Consider the following 23,727-nt stretch of genomic DNA (forward strand, 5'->3'; position numbering starts at 1 on the left):
TTCCTCGAGGGAAGGGTTTTCTAACAGCAGGGCCCGTTGCCGGACCTCCAAGACAAGAAGAGAGCACGACATACCTCCTCATCGGCAACATGAAACGCCTGGAAATGCTGCTGAAGGCGATATTCATATGCGTCCCAATCCTCCGCCGTCTCGTCATACGGGGGAAAGGGAGGAGGGAACGGCGCCGGAGCAGACGGCGTGGAGAGCAACGCCGGAAGCACTTGTTTCATGGTGGCCATGAGTTTCGTCTGCTGCGCAACCAAATCTCGCACCAAATCCTCCATGCCGTGGAGAAGCTGCGAAACCGGAACAACGACGCAACACGCGAAAGAACGACCCTACTCGTCGCCAATTGTGTAGTAACACTGTTCACGTTTATGTCGCACTTCACTTAGCGTAGACCGAGACTGTGTCCTAGGCATGCCCGATGTTAACAGACTGGGCACGGCCCGTGCTGCCGGAGTTGTTGTTGTTGTTGTCATGCCGGCAGAGGTTGCGTCCGAATTCTCGCGTGCCCTCTGGTGGACGGAACTCTACTTGCGGCAACTACCGTCCGTGACACGCCGTGCCAATGTGCGCCTCCCGCGATCTTTCTGGTGGCTACTACATTCAGCAACAATGATAAATAATTTGTATTTACTGAACACACACAGAGAAGTGAATGCTAATTTAATGTGTCCTCTCAATTTAAATTCTGTTATCCTGTAGCATCGACACATGGAGCATTTGAATTTTAATGACATAAATAGATTACCAGATCATACCAAAGAAGGAGTTTGTCTCCTGCTGGTAGTAAAGAACCTGTCACATGCATGACATGTCTCAAAGCAAAGTACACCATATACTATGCACCATAGACCTTGAAGTTGGTGGGGAGGTTTGTGTGCCTCAGCTATACAGATAGCCGTACCGTAGGTGCAACCACAATGGAGGGTTATCTGTTGAGAGGCCACACAAACGTGTGGTTCCCGAAGAGGGGCAGTAGCCTTTCCAGTAGTTGCAGGGGCACAGTCTGTATGTTTGACTGATCTGGCCTTGTAACATTAACCAAAACGGCCTTGCTGTGCTGGTACTGCAAATGGCTGAAAGCAAGGGAAAACTACAGCCATAATTTTTCCTGAGGGTATGCAGCTTTACTGTATGGTTAAATGATGATGGTGTCCTCTTGGATAAAATGTTCCGGAGGTAAAATAGTCCCCCATTCGGATCTCCAGGCGGGGACTTCTCAGGAGGACATCGGTATCAGGAGAAACAAATCTGGGGTTCTACGTATCGGAGCATGGATTGTCAGATCCCTTAAAGGGGCAGGCAGGTTAGAAAATTTAAAAAGGGAAATGGATAGGTTACAGTTAGATATAGTACGAATTAGTGAAGTTCACTGGCAGGAGGAACACAACCTCTGGTCAGGTGAATACAGGGTTATAAATACAAAATTAAATAGGGGTACTGCAGGAGTAGGTTTAAATATGAATAAAAAAATAGGAGTGTGGGTAAGCTACTAAGAACAGCATAGTGAATGCATTATTGTAGCCAAGATAGGCACGAAGCCCATGTCTAACACAGCAGTACAAGTTTATAAAGCAACTAGCTCCACAGATGATGAAGAGATTGAAGAAATACACTCCTGGAAATGGAAAAAAGAACACATTGACACCGGTGTGTCAGACCCACCATACTTGCTCCGGACACTGCGAGAGGGCTGTACAAGCAATGATCACACGCACGGCACAGCGGACACACCAGGAACCACGGTGTTGGCCGTCGAATGGCGCTAGCTGCGCAGCATTTGTGCACTGCCGCCGTCAGTGTCAGCCAGTTTGCCGTGGCATACGGAGCTCCATCGCAGTCTTTAACACTGGTAGCATGCCGCGACAGCGTGGACGTGAACCGTATGTGCAGTTGACGGACTTTGAGCGAGGGCGTATAGTGGGCATGCGGGAGGCCGGATGGATGTACCGCCGAATTGCTCAACACGTGGGGCGTGAGGTCTCCACAGTACATCGATGTTGTCGCCAGTGGTCGACGGAAGGTGCACGTGCCCGTCGACCTGGGACCGGACCGCAGCGACGCACGGATGCACGCCAAGACCGTAGGATTCTACGCAGTGCTGTAGGGGACCGCACCGCCACTTCCCAGGGACACTGTTGCTCCTGGGGTATCGGCGAGGACCATTCGCAACCGACTCCATGAAGCTGGGCTACGGTCCCGCACACCGTTAGGCCGTGTTCCGCTCACGCCCCAACATCGTGCAGCCCGCCTCCAGTGGTGTCGCGACAGGAGTGAATGGAGGGACGAATGGAGACGTGTCGTCTTCAGCGATGAGAGTCGCTTCTGCCTTGGTGCCAATGATGGTCGTATGCGTGTTTGGCGCCGTGCAGGTGAGCGCCACAATCAGGACTGCATACGACCGAGGCACACAGGGCCAACACCCGGCATCATGGTGTGGGGAGCGATCTCCTACACTGGCCGTACACCACTGGTGATCGTCGAGGGGACACTGAATAGTGCACGGTACATCCAAACCGTCATCGAACCCATCGTTCTACCATTCCTAGACCGGCAAGGGAACTTGCTGTTCCAACAGGACAATGCACGTCCGCATGTATCCAGTGCCACCCAACGTGCTCTAGAAGGTGTAAGTCAACTACCCTGGCCAGCAAGATCTCCGGATCTGTCCCCCATTGAGCATGTTTGGGACTGGATGAAGCGTCGTCTCACGCAGTCTGCACGTCCAGCACGAACGCTGGTCCAACTGAGGCGCCAGGTGGAAATGGCATGGCAAGCCGTTCCACAGGACTACATCCAGCATCTCTACGATCGTCTCCATGGGAGAATAGCAGCCTGCATTGCTGCGAAAGGTGGATATACACTGTACTAGTGCCGACATTGTGCATGCTCTGTTGCCTGTGTTTATGTGCCTGTGGTTCTGTCAGTGTGATCATGTGATGTATCTGACCCCAGGAATGTGTCAATAAAGTTTCCCCTTCCTGGAACAATGAATTCACGGTGTTCTTATTTCAATTTCCAGGAGTGTATATAGTAAGGTAAAAGAAATTACTCAGATAGTGAAGTGAGGCGAAAATTTAATAGTCATGGGGAAATGGAATTTGATCGTAGGAAAGGAAGAGAAGGAAAAGTAGTAGAAGAGTGTGGAATGGGCGTAAGGAATGACAGAGGAAGCCGCCTGGTAGAATTCTGCACAGAGCATAACTTAATCATAACTAACACTTGGCTTAGGAATCATGACAGAATGTGGTATACATGGAAGAGGCCTTGAGACACTGGAAGGTTTCAGATAGATTATATAATGGTCAGACAGAGATTTAGGAACCAGGTTTTAAACTGTACGACATTTTCAGGGGCAGATGTGGACTCTGAACACAATCTATTGGTTATGAACTGTAGATTAAAACTAAAGAAGTGTGACAATACACACTGTCATAAACCAGCATCTGTGACACACTGATTAATGCACAATAACATTACTGAAAAGGACTGACCTGCCATTAATTAATACACCACTCGATTTTAGGGCGCTAATGACCATTGAAGTTGTGCGCCCTAAAACCACAAAAAACAACCCCACTCGCTTTTCACAACTGCCGTGACCTGACAAGGAATATAAATTACTTTCTAACCGGACGAGTGTATTACACTGGCTCATATTTACTGCCAAGTTTCTGACAGCACTGCATGCATGTTGCTAAGGAGGAAGGGTGCTGTACCCAACACACAATTTAGACTGCTTCCCATGCAAAGTACATAGTTCTGCTACTGACATTTCAAGCAGTCAAATGGAAGGGCAGGTTGCAGACTAGTCTTTTAAAGGAGGAAAGAGAATCTGTGCGAATAGAACATACTCAGTATATTGGGTACCTCAGGTACCTTTTTTGGGATAATCCACCCAACACAACAACTTGCAAGGCCCTCCAGTTGTTCGAATATAATCAAGATAGCTTTTAACTGTATGCGAATTTCAGCCATCTCACTAAAAGACTGGTAATGGAATTTTCAATTGGTCTCATTTTAATTAAGATGAATTCCAAAGTTACAATAAATAAAGAAATTCCTCCAGAAACACTGCTATAGGAAATCTTAAGTTTTTGATAAACACAAATAAAAATAAATATTTGGACACAAGACACAGTAATATAGACCAGGTTAAAACAGATGTTTTCGGATGCAAACTGCAAATGACATCCAGATAATGTCTCTGTTAGTTGAAAATGTATCTCACTTTATAGATGAGCTCAACGAATAGCATTAAAAGATTACAAACATATATAAAATATCCTAGAATTAAGGATAATTGATTTTGTAGAATTATTAGGAAAACTACAATACTGATTTTTTTGTTTCAGCTATTAACATCTTTGTTAATCAAAACCTGAGAAATGGTATCCATTCAATAAGCAGCAGGAAACGGTATTAATACTGTAACATTTTCAGTTCAAATTATAAATAATGTGTGTCTTGAAATAATCCTAGGCACCAGCTTCAGCTATCTGCGTGCATTCCAAATATGGGCTCAGATGCAAGAAACTATAAGATCATAATGTTTCAACCCATCAAGGTACATTGAAATGTGTCAAATACAATTAATCCCATTAAGAAACCAAGTTCACAAACACTGCTCAATATTTATTTACAAACTAGAAAAAAATTGAGTTATGCCTAGTAAATTTTTTGTGCTGTTCCATAAACCAGTTGTACTGATTTATTAAAAATTAGGCAAATAATTTGTTTTCTATACTTTTAATTACAGAATCTGTACCAAAAGTGTTCTGGACAAATCGTAATACAACATTGTTGTTTAAGTATTTAGTATTTGCATCTCAAAACTTCAAAACTGACAGGTATTTTGGGATCAGGACTGGTTCAAATGCATCACTGCTAGCAACATGTCAATCACCCTGAAAGGTATGGGGGTTGGGTTGTTTAGGGGAGGAGACCAAACAGTGCGGTCATCGGTCCCATCAGATTAGGGAAGGTCAGGGAAGGAAGTCAGCCATGCTCTTCCAAAAGGAACTATCCCGGCATTTGCCTGGAGTGGTTTAGGGAAATCAGGATGCTTGGACATGGGATTGAACCGTTATCCTCCCGTATGTGAGTCCAGCGTGCTAACCACTGCACCACCTCACTCGGTGAAAGCTATGGAACTCATCCACATAGCCTGATGACAAAAGTTTGTATTGGATTATTTTCACTGAGAAATACATTCAGAACTGTTGCAAGAAGAAGCCATGTTATTTGTTACACAGCTTATTTTCTATTTCCTTCCCACTACTTAATTCTATCCATATTTTGCAGCTGTGAAAGAGACTGTATTCAGTACACAATTAGTATGAATAAAAACAGCGTCAGTCTCAATTTTTTGGTGTTTTATTAAATTACACAATGCATTTTGGACCCTATGGGTCCATCATCACTAGAAAAACATCTTACACATCTTAATACATAATTGACTTCTGTTCTTGAGAGTAAGGTACAATTTAATAAAACACGAAAAAATTGTGACTGAAGACATTTTTATTCATACTACTTTCCTAACATTAGTTCACTGTTTTCTGTATGTGTTCTAACTTCACAGCTTAATTTACTTACCTGAAATTCTTCAAGCAGCTTCTTCTCAATCCATGCAATTACATGTGAAATATTTACTCTTCTTTCTCCAAACTTTGGCCGAGCGGATAGCCAAATTTTTGGGTTTTCTCTAAATCCATACCTGTTAACAGTTTGTCAGTCAAAAGCAATAAGATATATATTTCTACATCTACATTATCTTAAGAAATAATGGACAATTGCGCTCATGTGGATTTACAAGGAAGAAATTGAACACTGAAACCTAAAGTACTGTGACCAGTGTGACTGCTCGGAATGCCTTTTCTCATTAAATTATTGGATGTGATAGTGATGCTTGGTTTTCTAAATATCCTCACTTTGATTTATCCCACCCATTCATTTCAGTTATGAACGTGATGTTCCATTATTTACCTTTCATTCCAACCACTGTGTCTCATTTTCCCTTTTCACACACTCTTTACTCTGAAGGGAAACAAGTCCATTCTGATCATGTACTCCATTGCTTTCTATTTTTTATGCATAACAGTACCAACTACATGTAGCTCCCAATCTGTCAAGATATATGTAAATGTATTTACATTTACGTATAGCTAAACAACAGAGTCAGAAACACATCTGGCTGTACAAGTGGATAGCACTATGGAATTAACGTACTTCTTGCTCTAGTTGTTGTTTAATTCTTCTATACAAAATGGAGAAAATCTTGTACATGTAGTCCAAGAGAGAAATACATCTGCAATTATCTGGATTGCCCTTATCTTTGTTTGTGTGGTGCAGATGGATTATTGCTGTGCTCTAATGTTCAGGGAAATTTAACTCAAATTTTTGGTAGAGCATCGTGTACCAGTGTCGAAATCACATCACAATCATATTTACACATTTCTGTGAAAATTTGACTTAATTTTTCTGCCCCTTCAGTGCAGCTTCCATCTCTTGGGCTGTGGGCGACTTTGTGGGTTCTGAGTTGATCTATAATTCAAAAGTTTCTCTTCAAAATGACATACGTATGACATCTGTACAATGTTTGGTTCTTGTGCAATAAATAATTGAAAGTGTTCCCGGACTTAATGTACACCCTGTATTTTGCTACAACTCTCCAGCATGCATATTTAAATAAGCTTTGAACTTAGAGACCCAGTCAGTCCATGGCAAGGATTCAAAGTGTGCAAACACTATGTCATTCAGCATTATTTCCCATGAGTCCACATTAAATAATCACAGAGTAATCTCGAAGCAGTCAGTGTGCATTTAGCATTCAGTCAAATAAAATTCCACAACTGCTATGTACATCAAGGTACGACTGAAGTATGTAAATATAGTCGCTTGTGTAGAACAGTTATTGTGTGTAGGCAAGGTATTATTAACACTTGCATTTGAGTTTATTGATGTGTACTTAAAGTATGAAGATTAATGCACTGCTGAGTATTAGTATGATGGCCAGTGATAATAAACATGCATAACTTGAAATCTACTCTGACCATATTGTGTGTAATTGCTCCTTGGTCCTTGCTGGGAGAAAGACTACTAAGGAACACAATTCGCAGGTTAGTAAATGGACAATCTCTGTGGAGATTTACAAATTATTTCAGACATCCACAGAGATGTCACAAAGCTACTCCAGTTCTGCAACTGTATCTGTGGGAGTGATGTCCACTTCACTTTTGAGATGACTATAAGAAGAAAAGTGTAGAGGATTAAGGTCAGGCGATCTTGGAGGTGAAGGTACATGAACTACCAGACCCATTTATCTTGGACATGACTGGCACATTAGATACCCTCTCATATCATCGGCATATGTTCCAGTACTGAACCGTGCACTTCAAACATGCACCATGTGTGAAATTTGAGTCTAATAATATGAGGACCTGATCAAAAAGCTTGCATTTCAAGTAAAATTGTACTAACCAGGACATATTTCATACCAAAGCCAGTTGTGGATTGCAGCTACACACTTGCAATTATCTCATAAATGGCTTGTTTGCAGGCCAATATTTACTGGAAAGTCTTTGTTTCTTTTATTGTATACTTCACCTGTGTCAGTTTTTGCTAGTAGTTGTGATACACCCTGTATATGTACGGCAGTGATCATTTTACAAGCTGTGCTCTGTCATCGTTAACCTCACAGAGATTCACCACAGCTCAAACAGTCTGGCTGATATAGTTAATATCACATTAGCACAGGATTGAGATTGATGTTCTATTCCATTGCTCATAACAAACATTAGTCATTACTAGTGTGCAAAACACTAGATTCTGCTCATCACTTTGCATATGTGCCTTAGTTTGTTGGATGTGGCATCACAGTAGCTTAAAACAGCAAACAGTTTCTTGGTTTCCCTGGGAATGTAAGAGTTCTGCCTTTTTTTTTTTTTTTTTTTTTTTTTTTTTTACATTGTACGTAAATTAAAATCTAATGTCCCCCTTACTATCACTATTTTTTAAAACACATTGTTAAGATGCTCCAAATCAGAACCTTAAGGCCCTTGTCATAAGGAATCTTGTTATGCAAATGAACATATTAGGATTGCCATCATCTGTGCCATGTGACGAAAACATCTCACATTTAGGTACAAGTCTCTGTGTGTACGTCTCCAACACACAAAGTGATCTACTCACCTGCCTGCTTGTCATTTAGTAAACAATTAGCATGTCTTCCAAATCGGTGAAATTTCCATCTCTCTGCCTTCATAATTAACTTGATGCTTATATGAATACCGTTTATATCAATCAGAATCAGTGACAGAGTCATTTCAACATGAGGCCATGTGAAGAACATGTTGTCAATGAACCAGGTAAAAAAAAAAGCACTTCAGGTGGAAGGCAGATGAGACAGTACCAGTTCTTTAAAATGCTGCATTAATAGTGATAGTGGGGAACTCATTGAAATGCTCTTGTAGTATTTGCCACCGTACAAAAAGCACATTTTCAGAAAGCAATGTTGAAACAGACTAATTTTGTCTGGTGGAAATTGCTCATATAACAATTTCAGTGTGTCTTCCAATAGCCCCCTTGAGAACGGGGAAACTACAGCAGGCTGATTATTAATGCAATGGGCTTATCATCAATGGTCACAAACTAGGGTTCCTGAGAAACCATGATCCTGGCTTGGTCCACATAGAATTTTGTGTGTGTGTGTGTGTGTGTGTGTGTGTGTGTGTGTGTGTGTGTGATTTGGCTTACAGGAAATTGAAAGACAAGTTACATTGGCTGTAAACAGTGGCAACAATTGTGAGCATAGTTGTGGAAGAGCAAGTTTCCATGTTACATGCACTCCTGTTTGACTGCTCCAGTAGGGGGAGCAGCACTTAATTCCAAACCAAAAATGTGGTATATATACATTGAGGCACCAAAGAAACTGGTACAAGTATGCATATTCAAACACGGAACTATATAATCAGGCAAAATATGGCACCACGGTCAGCAACACTTATATAAGACAACAAGTGTCTGGCAATGTTGTTAGATCAGTTACTGCTCCTACAATGGCAGGTTATCAAGATTTAAGTGAGTTTGAATGTGGTTTTGTAGTTGGCACACAAGTGATGCCTCTCAGGCAGCGATGAAGTGGAAATTTTCCCATATGACCATTTCCCGAGTGTACCGTGAATATCAGGAATCTGGTAAAACATCCAATCTCCAACATCACTGTGACTGGAAAAATATCCTGCAAGAGCAGGACCAATGACGACTGAAGAGAATCGTTCAGTGTGACAGAAGTACAACCCTTCTGCAAATTGCTACAGATTTCAATGCTGGGCCATCAACAAATGTTAGCGTGGGAACCATTCAACAAAACATCATCAATATCAGCTTTCGGAGCCAAATTACCACTCATTTACCCTTGATGACTGCATGACACAAAGCTTTACATCTCACCTGGGCCCATCAACACCAACATGGGACTGTTGATGACAGGAAAAATGTTGCCTGGTCGGACAAGCCTCGTTTCAAATCGTATCGAGCGAATGGACATGTATGGGTACGGAGACAACCTCATGAATCCATGGACCCTGCTTGTCAGCAGGGGACTGTTCAAGCTGGTGGAGACTCTGGAATGGCGTGGCGTGTGTGCAGTTGGAGTGATATGGGACCCCTGACATGTCTAGATAAGACTTTGACAGGTGACACATACATAAGCCATCTTGCCTGATCACCTGCATCCATTTACATCCATTGTGCATCCCAACGGACTTGGGTAATTCCAGAAGGACAATGCAACATCCAACACATCCAGAATTGCTGTAGAATGGCTCTAGGAACACCCTTCTGAATTGAAACACTTCCACTGTCAACCAAACTGCCCAGACATGAATATTATTGAGCATATCCGGGATGCCTTGCAACATGCTGTTCAGAAGAGATGTCCCCCCCACCACCACCCCCCACCCCCCCACCCTGTACTCATGGACTTATGGACAGCCCAGCAGCATTCAAGGTGTCAGTTGTCAATTCCTTCCAGCACTACTTCAAACATTAGTCAAGTCCATGCCACGTCATGTTGCGAGACTTCTGCATGCTTGTGGGAGGCCTACACAATATCAGGTAGGCGTATCAGTTTCTTTAGCTCTTCAGTGTAGATGCTTATACGAGGGCAATTTTGACATATCCAGGCAGCCAATCTACATACTGCTAATGACACTGGCAATGGAGGCCATCATAGGCTCAGGTTCATCCACAGAATTTATTTGGATGAGTAACTAAGACATCTCTATTCAAAAAAATTTTTTTATGTCAGTGATAAAATTTGTAGCACCGTCAGCCAAATTAAAACTTATAACAAAATATAGGTATATTAAAATATGGTCCCTATGCGACACATTACCGAAGGGAAATACTGCATATGGTCTAAAGCATAAAAATGTTTCAAAGGTGGCAAGTACAAAATGCAAAAGTTGTAAGGAATGGTGGAAAGTGATAAGCAATGAAAGTAAAATGAGCAACAGATTATTTTAGGCTGCATTACATAACTGGTCATTTGTAAACTATCCATCAAAATATGTTATCTTTAAGTTATGTGCTCACTTTCTGATCGGCTATATCTGCCATTTTATAATTGGATAATTATACAATACATACTGTGCTTGAAAATGGTCTGGAAGGCCAAAAGTGGCCAATCATCCAAGACTGGTAAATCTCAAAATGCCTTTCCATAAAATTCAGTTTTCATGGATAATCTTAGAGACCATGGATACAATTCAAAGACAATGAAACCCTACACAGTACTTTCATTCCACACCATAAATATGACAAAAACTGACACTATTTGGACACTCATCCTCTGTGCTACACAGAAGTCTTTTTTGACAAGGACACTGCATTATATTATGACAATACACCCACATGATGGATTCTGTTTTTTCCTCGCTACGTTGCATAAACAGCAGAAGCATCACTACCTAACAGTTTTGGTTTGTGGTGAAAATATCTCTGAATGTAGGTAAATAAAATTTTCAGCTATTTTAATAAAAGGAACTGGGAATACTGTGGTGTTTCACGTGGTCACACTTACCAGAGTCGATCAGAAGGTGGAGGCGGAATATTCAGCGTCAAAGTACCAACCAAGCCTCTAAGTTCCACAGAAAGAAGCAATCTTGTATTGGAGACCTCTTCCATGGCTTTCTTAATATATTTGTACTCTGTAGCCTAAAAATTTAACATTATTTTTATTATATGTAATAATAATAATAATAATAATAGTAATAAAATAATAATAATAATATAGTGTTGCCACTATAAAACTGGCCCAAAAAATATTTTTAATTCTAAATTAAAAAAGCTAATCTAATTCATTAACAGTAGAAATGTGCACCTAATTGTGTCTGCCCCAATTTCTACTGGTGCTGTTGCTGCTTGGATTACATTTTATGAGATGTCGAAAATACTTATTGTGCAAGTTCTATTTTGGTCACCTTACAACAATTATTATATAATTACGACACACTAAATTTCAAGACAAATGTTAAAAGTGGCTCAAGCATGATAATCAGATAGATTAGCTACCTTGAAAAATTTGCGGCAGAACATTCCGGGAAAAACTCTGAGAAAGTTTTGCATCTCTTTCTTGATCATATTACATTATTAGATTTCAACTTAACAGTTATTGGCTGAGAGACTCAACAATTAATGTGGATGGTGGGCAAATGGATCTGTGTGGCAGTGTTCAAAATTCCTTATCTGAAAATTAGAAACTTACCCAAACTTTTAATGTACAGCAGTGAATCAGCGATTGTACAGTACTATAGACATTGACTACTAATGTTAGCATGAACGTTAAAAAGGTAGGAGGAGAGTTCTGTTTAATAAGTGTGACAAAAAACAGGTTTCAAATTACCTGAGTAATCTACATCGAACATTCATCTCTAAGGCTGAAAATGTTGGGTATAAATGGGCAAAATTTGTTACTCCTTAGAGAGGTGTGTGCCAAATGAACCTATCTGCAATATCAAAGTCATACTGTGGTTGAACAGTTACATCAGAAATTGTCTACAGGCAAAGAGAACTTCAGGGTAGATTCAGACATAGCCAATCCTTATTGAGAAACAATAACTAAATGAAACCAAAATGAATGTAAGGAGAGTTATGCATAGAATTATCAATTAATTCAAAAGTAAAATTACATTTGCTCATCTGACAGAAAATTCTCCAATTTAAGTGTTGGGTTAAATTAGTAAATTATAATGGAACATATTATTATTATTATTATCATCATCTTTTTATCTGTGTGTTTCTATAAGTGGTAGCGGGTGGACACGTGACGAGTTCTGCTGCATTGGTATTGTTCAGAAGTGTGTATTCTAACTGTGCATCAGAAAATATTAAAAACACTTATCAAGATTGAGAAGCTTATTCATTCAATCATGCTGACGATACCAGTCTGTTCATATCTCCGCGACGTGTCAAGAATCCTACATCAAAAGGATCGAAGCTAACAAGAAGAATTCAGGTGAGCAGAGGAGGGGCGAGCAGGAGCCAGTATCGTCGTACCAGTCTCCAAGCATAATAGCGGTAACAAAACGGATGTACTCAAATTTACGAATGTTAGATGTTGAATATATATATATGTAACACTGAAGGTCTGTTTATATTAGTGCCAGTTAAAGTTCTCCCAGAATTTGAGTACTTTCCAATCCTTTTTTAATAATTCTTTAAAAATTTCCCTTTTAATTATTTAAACAGCAAATTTTTATTAAGATTTCCAATATATATATCTAATTCCAAGTCCCTCCACCACTATTCAAAATAGATTGAGGCCATCTATCCAGTTTTGCACCAAAACAGAGGACAACAGAGATAAGACCAAAATATTTGATTCTGTTTTCCGAATCGCTTCTCTGAAGAAGATTATAGTGTGATAATCCCTTCTCAAATTTCCCACAAATACAAAAATGACTATTGAGATTTGTGACTGTGGGATACAGATCAATTACAATCATTGAACAGAGGGATCACAACTAGATCTGATGGGATACCTAAACAATTCTACATGTAATACAAGTGAAAGCACTTGCACCTCTTCTAGGAATAGTCTATCATGAGTCACTGTAGAAACAAAGTTTTCCAGGTGATTGGGAAAATGAGATAGTCAGTCCTGCTTTCAAGAAGGGTCATCAAACAGATGAACAACTACATACCTATACCAACGGTGTCAACCTGTTGTAGAATATGAGAACAAATCTTATGTATTATAACCTTTGCAGCAAATTTGCAACATTAAAAAAAATGGAGTAAAATGAAGGAAGATTGGCAAAGGATTGACATGTGGCACTGAGACTGGGGTTTGACCCTTAACATAAATGAATGTAGCACATTGTGCATTAATAGTTGGAGAGATATATCACTGAGTGCATGATTGCCAAGCAGTAACTGTAAATAGTCAAATTCAATCAATTTTGGGAGGAAGTGTACATAACAATTTAAAACGGAATGATGAGGTCAAACAAAAACGTAAGAAAGGCAGACCTAGACAGAGATTCACTGGGAGAATCCTCAGGATGTAGACAATGCATGAATGAGACAGGTTAGAAAACCTCTGTTGCTTCTCAGTCTAGGACACTTACAGAACAGGACTGACAAAGGAAATAGAGAAGATACAAAGATAAGCTGCATGTTTTACTACAGGTTCATTCAGAATGTGTGAAATGGTCATGGAGTTGCCCATCAAGCTCCACTGAAAAATGCTGCAAGAGAGGATTGTGTATCATGGTACGGTTTACTGTAAAATTCAGAGAATGTACATTTTGAAGAATAGTCAACCAACAATTTGGTGCCTCCTCTAAATAGATTCAAGTTCTTATGGAGACTTAAGGGAAAGGGGGGTGGGGGTGGGGGGTGGGAGGGGAATGACAGTGGTAAATGAAGCACCTACCACTACACACTGTAAGGTTGTGACACCAGCTAACGGTCAACCAGAAAGGTTTTCATCAGGTGTCGATGTTAGTCAGTTTTTGACTGGCTTATGATAGTAAAAAATCTGTATCTGACCCAAAAGTGTTGTTCCCAATGACTCGCTTCAACAGCAACTTTAAAAATAGGACTTTACACAGATTTGCAGCTCTTTCAGATCACCCATCACAAAACTGCGAACCGACAAAGCCACAACAATGGGAATATGCTCATAACAACGAACCAAACTAATCTGCCCATATCCATCTGCCACACTGATTAAAGAGGGATTTATGGGAAGACATTTAGCAATACTTCAATGTACTTGTAACTAAAAGCTTTCAAATTTCAGGAACTTTTGGATATAACCCCTCACCAGCGCCATACTCGCACAATTGATTTTTCTGTATTATATATTAAGGGGTGGAATACACTTTCAGCAGCCTTTTGACCATCAGACTCAATTAAGGTATTTTTCTGCAAGTGATCAATAGACTGCGAAGCCAGGCGAGTTGTGTTTTGCGCCACATACTTGTAGACATTAGGCCTAGGAGTGGTGTAGAGTAAGTATTTCTATTACTTGATATTAATCAAGAAACTAAGTTCACTTTCAAGTGTTCCTTGAGTAACATGCTTAATGCATTTACTGAAGCTACTGCCTGTACTACTTCTATAATTATTATTTGGAAATTCCAAGTATTTTATTATCATAATTTATCTGATACCAATGTACAGCAGTGAATCAGCGATTGTACAGTACTATAGACATTGACTACTAATGTTAGCATATCTCCAGTGCACAATCAAGATCCTCAGTTAATTAATCTTAATGTGAAATGTTGTTGATCCTTCTAGGATCAACTCTAAAGAAAACAACATTTTGCTTAGGCAAAAACTGAAATTGGAAGGAAGAAGATACACATATTTATGTTGAGGTGGTGGATACTGTACTACGTTTAACTTGAGTTCTTGAATCTTCCTCAAAATTAATGACACTTTCTCAAGTGAAACTTCCTGGCAGGTTAAAACTGGTTGCCCGCATCTCGTGGTCGTGCGGTAGCGTTCTCGCTTCCCACGCCCGGGTTCGATTCCCGGCGGGGCCAGGGATTTTCTCTGCCTCGTGATGGCTGGGTGTTGTGTGATGTCCTTAGGTTAGTTAGGTTTAAGTAGTTCTAAGTTCTAGGGGACTGATGACCATAGATGTTAAGTCCCATAGTGCTCAGAGCCATTTGAACCATTTTTAAAACTGGCCGAGACTCAAACTCACAGTTTTAATCTCTCAGGAAGTTTCATATCAGCGCACACTCCGCTGCAGAGTGAAAATCTCATTCTGGAAACTTTCTCAAGTGCCACTGATTAGTACAAATGGAACTTGTGTCATTAGAAATGTTCTTCATGACAATATAACAATGACAATGTTACACTTTCTGTGAGCCACCATAGGTTGACTGATTAAAAAAAAATAATTGTAAAGTGAAAAGCTAAGAGCAGCACATCCAGCAGGTGATGTGTAAGTTGTAAGTGTAACAGAGTTGGTTACCTTCTAGAAATTGTGGCACTGCATGATAGGTTGTCTGATTTGTGCGAGGGGACCAAACAGTGAGGTCATCGATCCCAGTGGATTAGGAAAGGATGGGGAAGGCAGTCAGCTGTGCTGTTGTAATGGAATCATCCTGGCATTTGCTGAAGCGATTTAGGGAAATCACAGAAAACCTAAATCAGGATGACTAGATGCGGGTTTAAGCCGCCGTCCTCATGAATGCAAGTCCAGTGTGCTAACCACTGCACCACCTTGCTCAGTTGCACTCCATAAAAATTATTGCATCCGTCTGACAGTCATATGCTCTGCACACCAGTTAGGCCATTATGAGAACGTGTGTAAACGGCTTTCATCAACATTGAGATATTTCCTTGTATGGCCTGGGCAGTATACCATGGAAATGGACATTGTCTCCACAGCGTCTGGGGTTGCCAAACTTGCCAACAGGCAGTGTGTGTGTTGCAGCAGAGAGTGCTGTTGGCAGGGCACTATTTTGCTACAACAAGTCACATATCCTCGCAGTGCCATGAATATATCCATCTGTGCCTGTCAGCAGACTACATTCTAGTAGCATGGGATGCAAGACCAACCTGCAGAAGTGAGGCCTTATTGTGAAGTCAAGTTTTTGCAAGTGTGATGCTGTGCAGACTAACAACCATGCCCTACAGTGTTCTTCATCTACAGCCACAAGAGCTGTGGGAGAGCTGATGAGAGCGACACCGAATGCACTCGATGTGGCCAGTCTCTGGTCAACCATTGTGTAAACTGACATCAACAATTGATTTCCTTTTGTCGATTATATACATTGTACTTCTGCCATGATAATAAATAAATCACCACAACTTTAGTTGGCAACATGAAAAAACTTAATACTACTTAGTTGTTGATGCTATTCAGTGACGTTAAATCTGTTATCTACTAGAAAATTTCTTTTTTTAGGACTCACTCTGTAATTATTATTATTTTTTATGACTAACACTACCATCATTGACTTTTTGTTGCATAACTTTCAATTTTTATTATACTACTGTGAGTATTGCTCTTTTCCTTGGGTGACCCTCTTTTTAAATACAAATTATACATGAAATGACCATTGTTATCAAAATAATTACTATAACTGAAGTAACAATTAGTATGCTTGAAGCTAGTCTCTTAAATTTATTTTCTTTGGTTGCTGCACTGGCCTTTCTGGCCCTATAAATTTTTACTGTTTTAACAATTAAAACACAAATTGTTGATGGTCTGTAATATTTATATTGTATTATATTGGCCAAACGAGTTGCCTAGCCAACCCCTAAAAGAGGAATAAGACAAACAGGAAACAAGGTAAAGCCATCAAGAACCACAGAATGAAATGTACAAGACATGTGCTACTGAAGACACAGGGGGTGAGGGAGTCAGTGGCTACTTGGGGTGTCTGGTGCCAACCTGTGAAAGTGGCCACAGGATGGTCTCCAACCGTCACTGTGAGACGAGATGAAATTGTCAGGTACCAGCCTTTCTTTTAGTCAGCTACAGGCATGCAGAAATTTTCACAATAACAAAAGACACCCAAGGACACAGCTGAATAAAGGACACACCCACGGGATGCAAAACACGAGGGTTGGAACTTAAATAGCGGCAACTATTTATTCACAACCGATACAAAAGAGTTACATGTTTGCACCTGCTGCTGTCCTTCAAAGTAGTCACCAGCATTGTGTAGAACCTATTGCCAGCATTGTGCAATGCATAGTATACTGTTAGCAGAGCCTGTTCTGTTGATGGTGCGAATGGAGCGGTCTAAAGTTATGGTGATTCTTGTGCACTACTGTGATGGTGTTATCCTAATACATTACGTTCCTGCACGGCAGACTGCCAATGCGCAGTATTACTGTCTGTTTTTGGAGCATCACCTGCGACCAGCTTTGCGAAAGAATGGGCGACTCTTTCTGTACAACCCAGCCATCATTTCGCACGACAATGCTCAGGCACATACAGCGCAAGCTGTGGCTGTTCTGTTCGGACGATGGGACTGGGAAGTACTGTACCATCCACCATACCCTCAGACTTGTCCTTGTAACTTTGATTTGATTCCAAAGATGAAGGAACTACTTTGTGGCATACGCTTCACATAAGCTTCAGAACTGTTCCAGAGATTCAACAGGCAGTAGACCGCTCCATTCGCACCATCAAGAGAACAGGCTCTGCTAACAGTATACTACACCTTCCACATCGCTGGCAACAGGTTCTACACAACGCTGGTGACTACTTTGAAGGACATTAACAGGTACAAACATGTAACTCTTTTGTATCGTTGTGAATAAATAGTTGCCACTATTTAAGTTCCAACCCTCATATTTGCTAGAATCATAGGAAAAACAATCTGCCCTAACAAGCAAGTTTCTCTCAACCAAAATTTTGTCAGCAAATGTCTGGGTCTTTCAGCACAAGAAAAAAAATGAGGGTGTTATTCAACAACTTTGATCAGAAGAACAACTTGAACCAGCCAATTAGATGTTTGGACACACCCACTAAAAATATGGCAGAGCACTATGGGTGAGATCGTTCTAGTGCAGGAGTTCACTTTTAGACGTCAGACAAGAGACTCTTGACATACACTGCACACACCTCAGAAGTCACACAGTACTCTGGTTTTGAGTGTAATGATCATTAGTGGATCACAGTTAGTAGACACCTTCTTACACCCACATCTGACAGAAGCTGAAAGACGAGCAGTGCCTGCCACACTCATGCCATACCAAACATGATGTCTGCCAAATCTAGCATGTATTAGGCCAGAACAACAAGACACCCCTAAATACTCCTGTCATACTTCACTTGCCGATGTGCCATTTGTCTCTGAGTAACAATAACTAATATGTTTGATAACGAACCTGAGAAATTTTCATAATAGGATGGGCATAATATTGTTTATTATTTCAACAGTGGTGATGAAGAAACATTAATTCTTGCTAACCACTTCACTCCCTGCTATCACTGTTTCAGGACACAATGAATGCTTGGTCATGCTCATTACTATAAACACCACATTTCCTCATCTCAAATACTGTTTCCCTCACTACCACACCTCTTTAATTTTAGATGGAAAACCACAAGTTAAAGGAATATGCACAAGAATCACCTCACGTGTACAAAATTATGGACATGCCTAAACTATGCTTCCAGTGATGACAGTCAGGAATGCAGATCAATCTTTTTTACTTCCTGACATCTTCGGTAGTAGTGAATGGATTAAACAGCCTGAAGTAGCCTGCCTGTAAGCACGCGATGGAGCTACTAGTCACATATTCTAATGCCAGTTATTGTGCGCAAATGAAAGAAGTGAGCCATCTCTTCTATAACTGAAGTTTCATTCAATCCTCCTGTAGTAACATCACTGAATTCACATATTTCCGCTAAATTTGTGTATACGTTGCTTGGGGTTGACAGGCCGGAGAAGTGAGGTGGCAGTGGTGGCTTGTATATCCAATCTGACATCAAACATAAAGTGTTAAGTATGATGAACCCTATAGACAAAAAAAGATAAATTCAAATTCACCAGAATAAGTCTACTGTGCTAGAAGTGTTTAATTAGTGTATTCTAAGAACTGCCAAGCACTCTGGTGTCCTTCCACTTAGCAGTGTACTCTCTTCAGTTTCTATATGGGAATTTCACTGTAATGGGAAAATGTACATAGACTTGGTGAGAAATGCACCATCCACAATGAACTGAGAAGATTATCTCATTCAAATATGAGCTTTTTTTTCACTATAATGCAAAACACTATGTGACACACAGCCATATCATCATACATGGTGAAGGGCAATGAAGAAACAGAGATTGCGCAGATATCAGCTTCTGGCCTCTCACTACGACATAAAATCTATAGTCTACTCATCAAAGTCATAAGTGACATACTACACCAAATGAGAAGCACGAAAATTAAACATTAATGTCACGACACATTGATAGTGAACAGCTTAGAAACTCTATGACAGAAAATGACTATGTATCCCATAAAAGATGGGAAAATTTATGAATTTGAAGATAAGCTCAAGATTTTCCTTGAAAACACACTCCATCACCATGTGGCCGAAAACTAAGCCACAAATTATGAGGAACAGAGATGCCCATCAGATTATTAATTAAAATCTGATGCCTGAATATTAAGAATGGCAGAAAATGCTGTAAAACAGGATAAAGCAGTTCTACACTGTGTGTACATGAGGCACACTCATCCTGTTGTGTGTAAATATATCAGTTCCACAATTCTGTGGAAGTATGGACATTAGAAAGAAAAAAAAAAATCAGGAACTGTTTTTCAGGTTTCAGCTGATAAACTCAGTGAATTTTTTCAGCATCAGACAGTCACCATTCTGCTGCAAACCACCATCTGTCAGAGATCCAAGACTATTTCTTTAATTATTTTAATTTCTCTTTTGGCTTTCTGTGGACACTTTTCAGTTTCTCACTTCTTCCACTTCCCAAGCATCCTCATAATCTGAGTTTTAGCCTCCCTTTGTCATTTAGTTAGGGATTTTTGCTGTTTCTAAGTTTCCCGAACTCTGTGTGTGTCTATTATTATTCTGTAGCTGTCCCAGTCCCTCATGTCTTCTGTGCGTAGACACAATTATTCTAAGTCTTTCGCAGCTTCTTTCTTTCATCCATGTTGTGAGGTTCACGTATTTCTTAGTGTGTTCTAAGATCCTTCTGGGCAATCTGCTGGAATTCATTTTATGGACATGCCAAGCCAGTCTGTTCTTCATTTTATTAGTCAACCCACTGGTCTGTGTGCACACAGCTCCTGGTTTCACCTTTACTTTCAAATGTTCCCTTGTTTTCTAGGTCCAATGTCTTCCTCAGTATTTCATTCTCTGTATTTCTCTTTTCCTTGGTTTCTGTTTTCTTGCTGCACATTAGACATTCAGATGCATGCAGCACTTGTGGCCTTATAACCATTCTGTAGTGCCTCAGTTTATTTTTGATGGATATTTATTTACTGTTGTATATGTGTTACAGGAATTTGTGACCTAATTCCTTTTTGCTAATCCTATTTTTACTGCCCCTTCTGTCTCATCCATTTTGCTGTATTCATTCCTGTACATATAAGCATTTGTCAACTTTCTTGATTACCCCATGTTTTGCTTTCCTGTCCCTCATCTCATACATAAATTGTATCTTTTATGGAATATTTTCAGGTCCACTTTCTCGAATACTTCATGTAGTATTCTGGCCTTCTCTTTTGCTTAGGATCACCATTTCATCAGTGAAAGCTAAGCATTCTATGTTCAGACTTGTAATGGATCTGGGAGATATTATTTTTTTACCGTATTTGTCGATACTGAATTGAAAATGTTTTCTTATATTTTTGTCAGAATTTATTATAATTTGTCTTATTATATGTTAATTTACTTCTGTTTTTGAGAGTAAAAGCATATTGATTGCTATTAGAAAATGTATCGAAGAATAGCAAAGAAACTGATTGTGTAAAATATCTTTGACGTCGGAGTAGTCTTTGACTATAGTCAGTCCGAGTCGGAAGCTAACTCTTGGTGTGTGTTGACGGAAGAACAATGTGAAGGTCGCAGTCATAAATAATTTTGAATTATGTTAACTATTATTTTTGTATTATCTGAAAAGAAGAAACTACATTGGAAGAAACTGTATTTGAAACACCAAAATGAGAGAAACACGCTGAACCACGTCATTTTCTGCAGTCGACAACGATGCATTGTGGAATCATACTTTGACAACTGAAGCCAAGACTTATATTTGCTTGCAGACGTCTAATGGAAAAGGTACTGTCACGAAATATGGCAAATTTAAGTTTATAAAAAAATAGTGACCATATTTTCAACTTGTGTAACAGCCGGGAAACCATATTTCAACTGGGGACTGTAGCCGTGATATTGTGTTCACGAGATTTTCAACAGTGCTACGAGGAAGAAAATTTTTGTGTGTTAATACCAGTTTCTTCAGAATGTGTGTTACAGTGTTTGTGTTCATCGGGAAGTAAAAGTTTTGGAGAAGAAATGTTTCGGCAAAAAAATATAATTTTCGACAGAAGAAAATACTTCAAGAATTTTGGTCAACAATCACATGGATGGAAAACGTGGTTTTGCAACAGTAGAAGAGTGTTCCAGATAAGTCACGAAACCCTCGTATTTTGTTAAAACAATATTTTTATCTTGTTTTGTATTGTTGTGTATAAATTTTTGTTCTTCACAATGACTTATGATATTTTCGAGAGTATTGTGCCTAAAGTAGAAAGTAGTAATTTAATAGACTTCGAACATCAGGACAGGTCAAATGAAAGAGAAAGAACCGATCAATTTGATTTAAAAAGTTTTCTTGTAAATTTCACGAAAGAAATTAAACAATCAGTTGACGACAATAAGACATACTGGGATGAAAAAATTGATAACATTTTGTTGCAAGTCCAAGCAGTCAATACCCAAGTGGGTGAGCTTTCGAACAGAGTTGGCAGTGTTGAGGAAAAAATTGAATCTGTGGAAGCAAAAGTAAATGAAATTGATGTTAAATTGAGCGGTGAAATTAATACTGTAATAAATGAGTTACTGGTAGATAGGGAAAGAAATTTAATTGATTTTAATGAGATAAAAGGGGAAATTAAAAATTTGGATGAGAATACAAAAGTTTTAGTTAAAAATGTACACAAGAAACTGACAATCGTTTGGTTACTCTAGAAGAAAAAGTAGAATGCTATGATTTGGAAAACAAAAAATCTGTCAAAGAACTTAGCGAAAAAATTGAAAGTTTTGACATTGAATTTCAAAGCCAAAATTACAATGTCAACACGTGTAATCTTATATCTAATATTCCAGTGAAGCACTTTTTGGTAGATGGACCCTTACAACCCGTTGATTTTATGCAGTATTGTAAGGATTGTTTTTTACCTCACTCACCAGATGAAATAAAAATTAAATTTGTGAAAAAATTCTTGGAAGGGGAAGCTTTGACTTGGGCAAACCAGATTGTAACTTTGGGGATGACCTTTTCAGAATTTGAATCAAAATTTTTGGAAAAATTTTGGGATGATCTTAAACAAACTAGAATCAAAAGTGAATTTTTGAATGGGCGAAACTATAGGGAATCAGATGGGAACATGAAACAATTTTGCAAAAGTGAACTTCAAAAACTTATTCATTTAACAAAACCTTTGGATGACTTGATCAAAATTGATACCTTAAAGAGAAGATTGCCATCAGCAATGCAGTTGAGTTTAGTTCATTGTCCTGATAGTAATGTAGAGCAGTTTCTCAATTATATTGAAAAGTTGGATAGGGTAACAACAAGAACACACAGTGGGTTTACTCAGAAAGGTAATGGTCAAAATTGGGGAAATGACAACTTTCAAAAAAGGGAACAAAACAATTATCATGGTGTCAGTCAAAATTCAGGGGGATATAACAATTTTGAAAAGAAGGACCATAATTTTTATCCAGAACAAGAACAACATTTTCGCGTTAATAATCATCAAAATAGAGAACACTTTAGGGATCAAAATCACAGAAATTTTGATAGAGGTCAGTACAATAGAAACTACCAACAATCAGGTAATGTTTGGCATAGGAATGGGATCAGAAATGTTGATCAGAGACATTGGCAGAACCATAATCAGCAGTTCAAACAGGAACCGCAAATAAAAAACGAGTAGACGCCCCCTTGAAGGTCCGCAAGGTTGAGGCAGAAGGTGAGCATGATGAAAGGACTAATGGATGTGACTATCATAAACCCAAACAGGTCAGTTCCAAACCTAAGCTATCACATGAGGTCATTAGTTGTTACTTATTGAAGAAATTTCAAGAGGAAAATAATAATGATAAAGATAACATTTTCAATACACAAGAACATACAGTAGATAAAAGTAATTGTGATTCATTTAATTTAACAGAGTTTTACACTTGGGCAGAAAAGAAAAACACTTTGTCGGATGATGTAATTTGCAGTAGTTCAGAGATGTGTGTGAATGAAAGAGAGAATGCATGCTGTGAGAATGAAAATGTTGGTGAAAGGGATCTGGTAACTTTAGAAAGGGGAAATAATATTTTGGGGGATAATTTGAATGTGTATGACCTGAATATGTGTAATGATAATGATGTTGTTGATAAAGTTGATAATGATGGTAATGGTATTGATGATGATGTTGAGGAAAGGTATTTCATTAGTTTAAATAGGGAGTTGGGTATACACATGGTTGAAAATGGATTCAATAGTG

General features: G+C 39.4%; 1 protein-coding gene across 4 annotated transcripts in view; it reads right to left on the bottom strand.

The window, feature by feature from the left end:
* LOC124619424 (testis-expressed protein 2) overlaps positions 1-23,727 on the bottom strand; it is a 323,669-nt gene that overhangs the window by 36,757 nt on the left and 263,185 nt on the right. For all 4 annotated transcript variants that reach the window (XM_047145793.1, XM_047145794.1, XM_047145797.1 and 1 more), the window contains exons 13-14: positions 11,093-11,226; positions 5,605-5,725 (exon numbers count right to left, since the gene is read on the bottom strand). In XM_047145793.1, coding sequence (XP_047001749.1) covers positions 5,605-5,725; positions 11,093-11,226 — 255 coding nt within the window. The remainder of the gene's footprint in view (positions 1-5,604; positions 5,726-11,092; positions 11,227-23,727) is intronic.

Source organism: Schistocerca americana, chromosome 6, assembly GCF_021461395.2.
Source record: "Schistocerca americana isolate TAMUIC-IGC-003095 chromosome 6, iqSchAmer2.1, whole genome shotgun sequence".
Taxonomy (NCBI): Eukaryota; Metazoa; Arthropoda; class Insecta; order Orthoptera; family Acrididae; genus Schistocerca; species Schistocerca americana.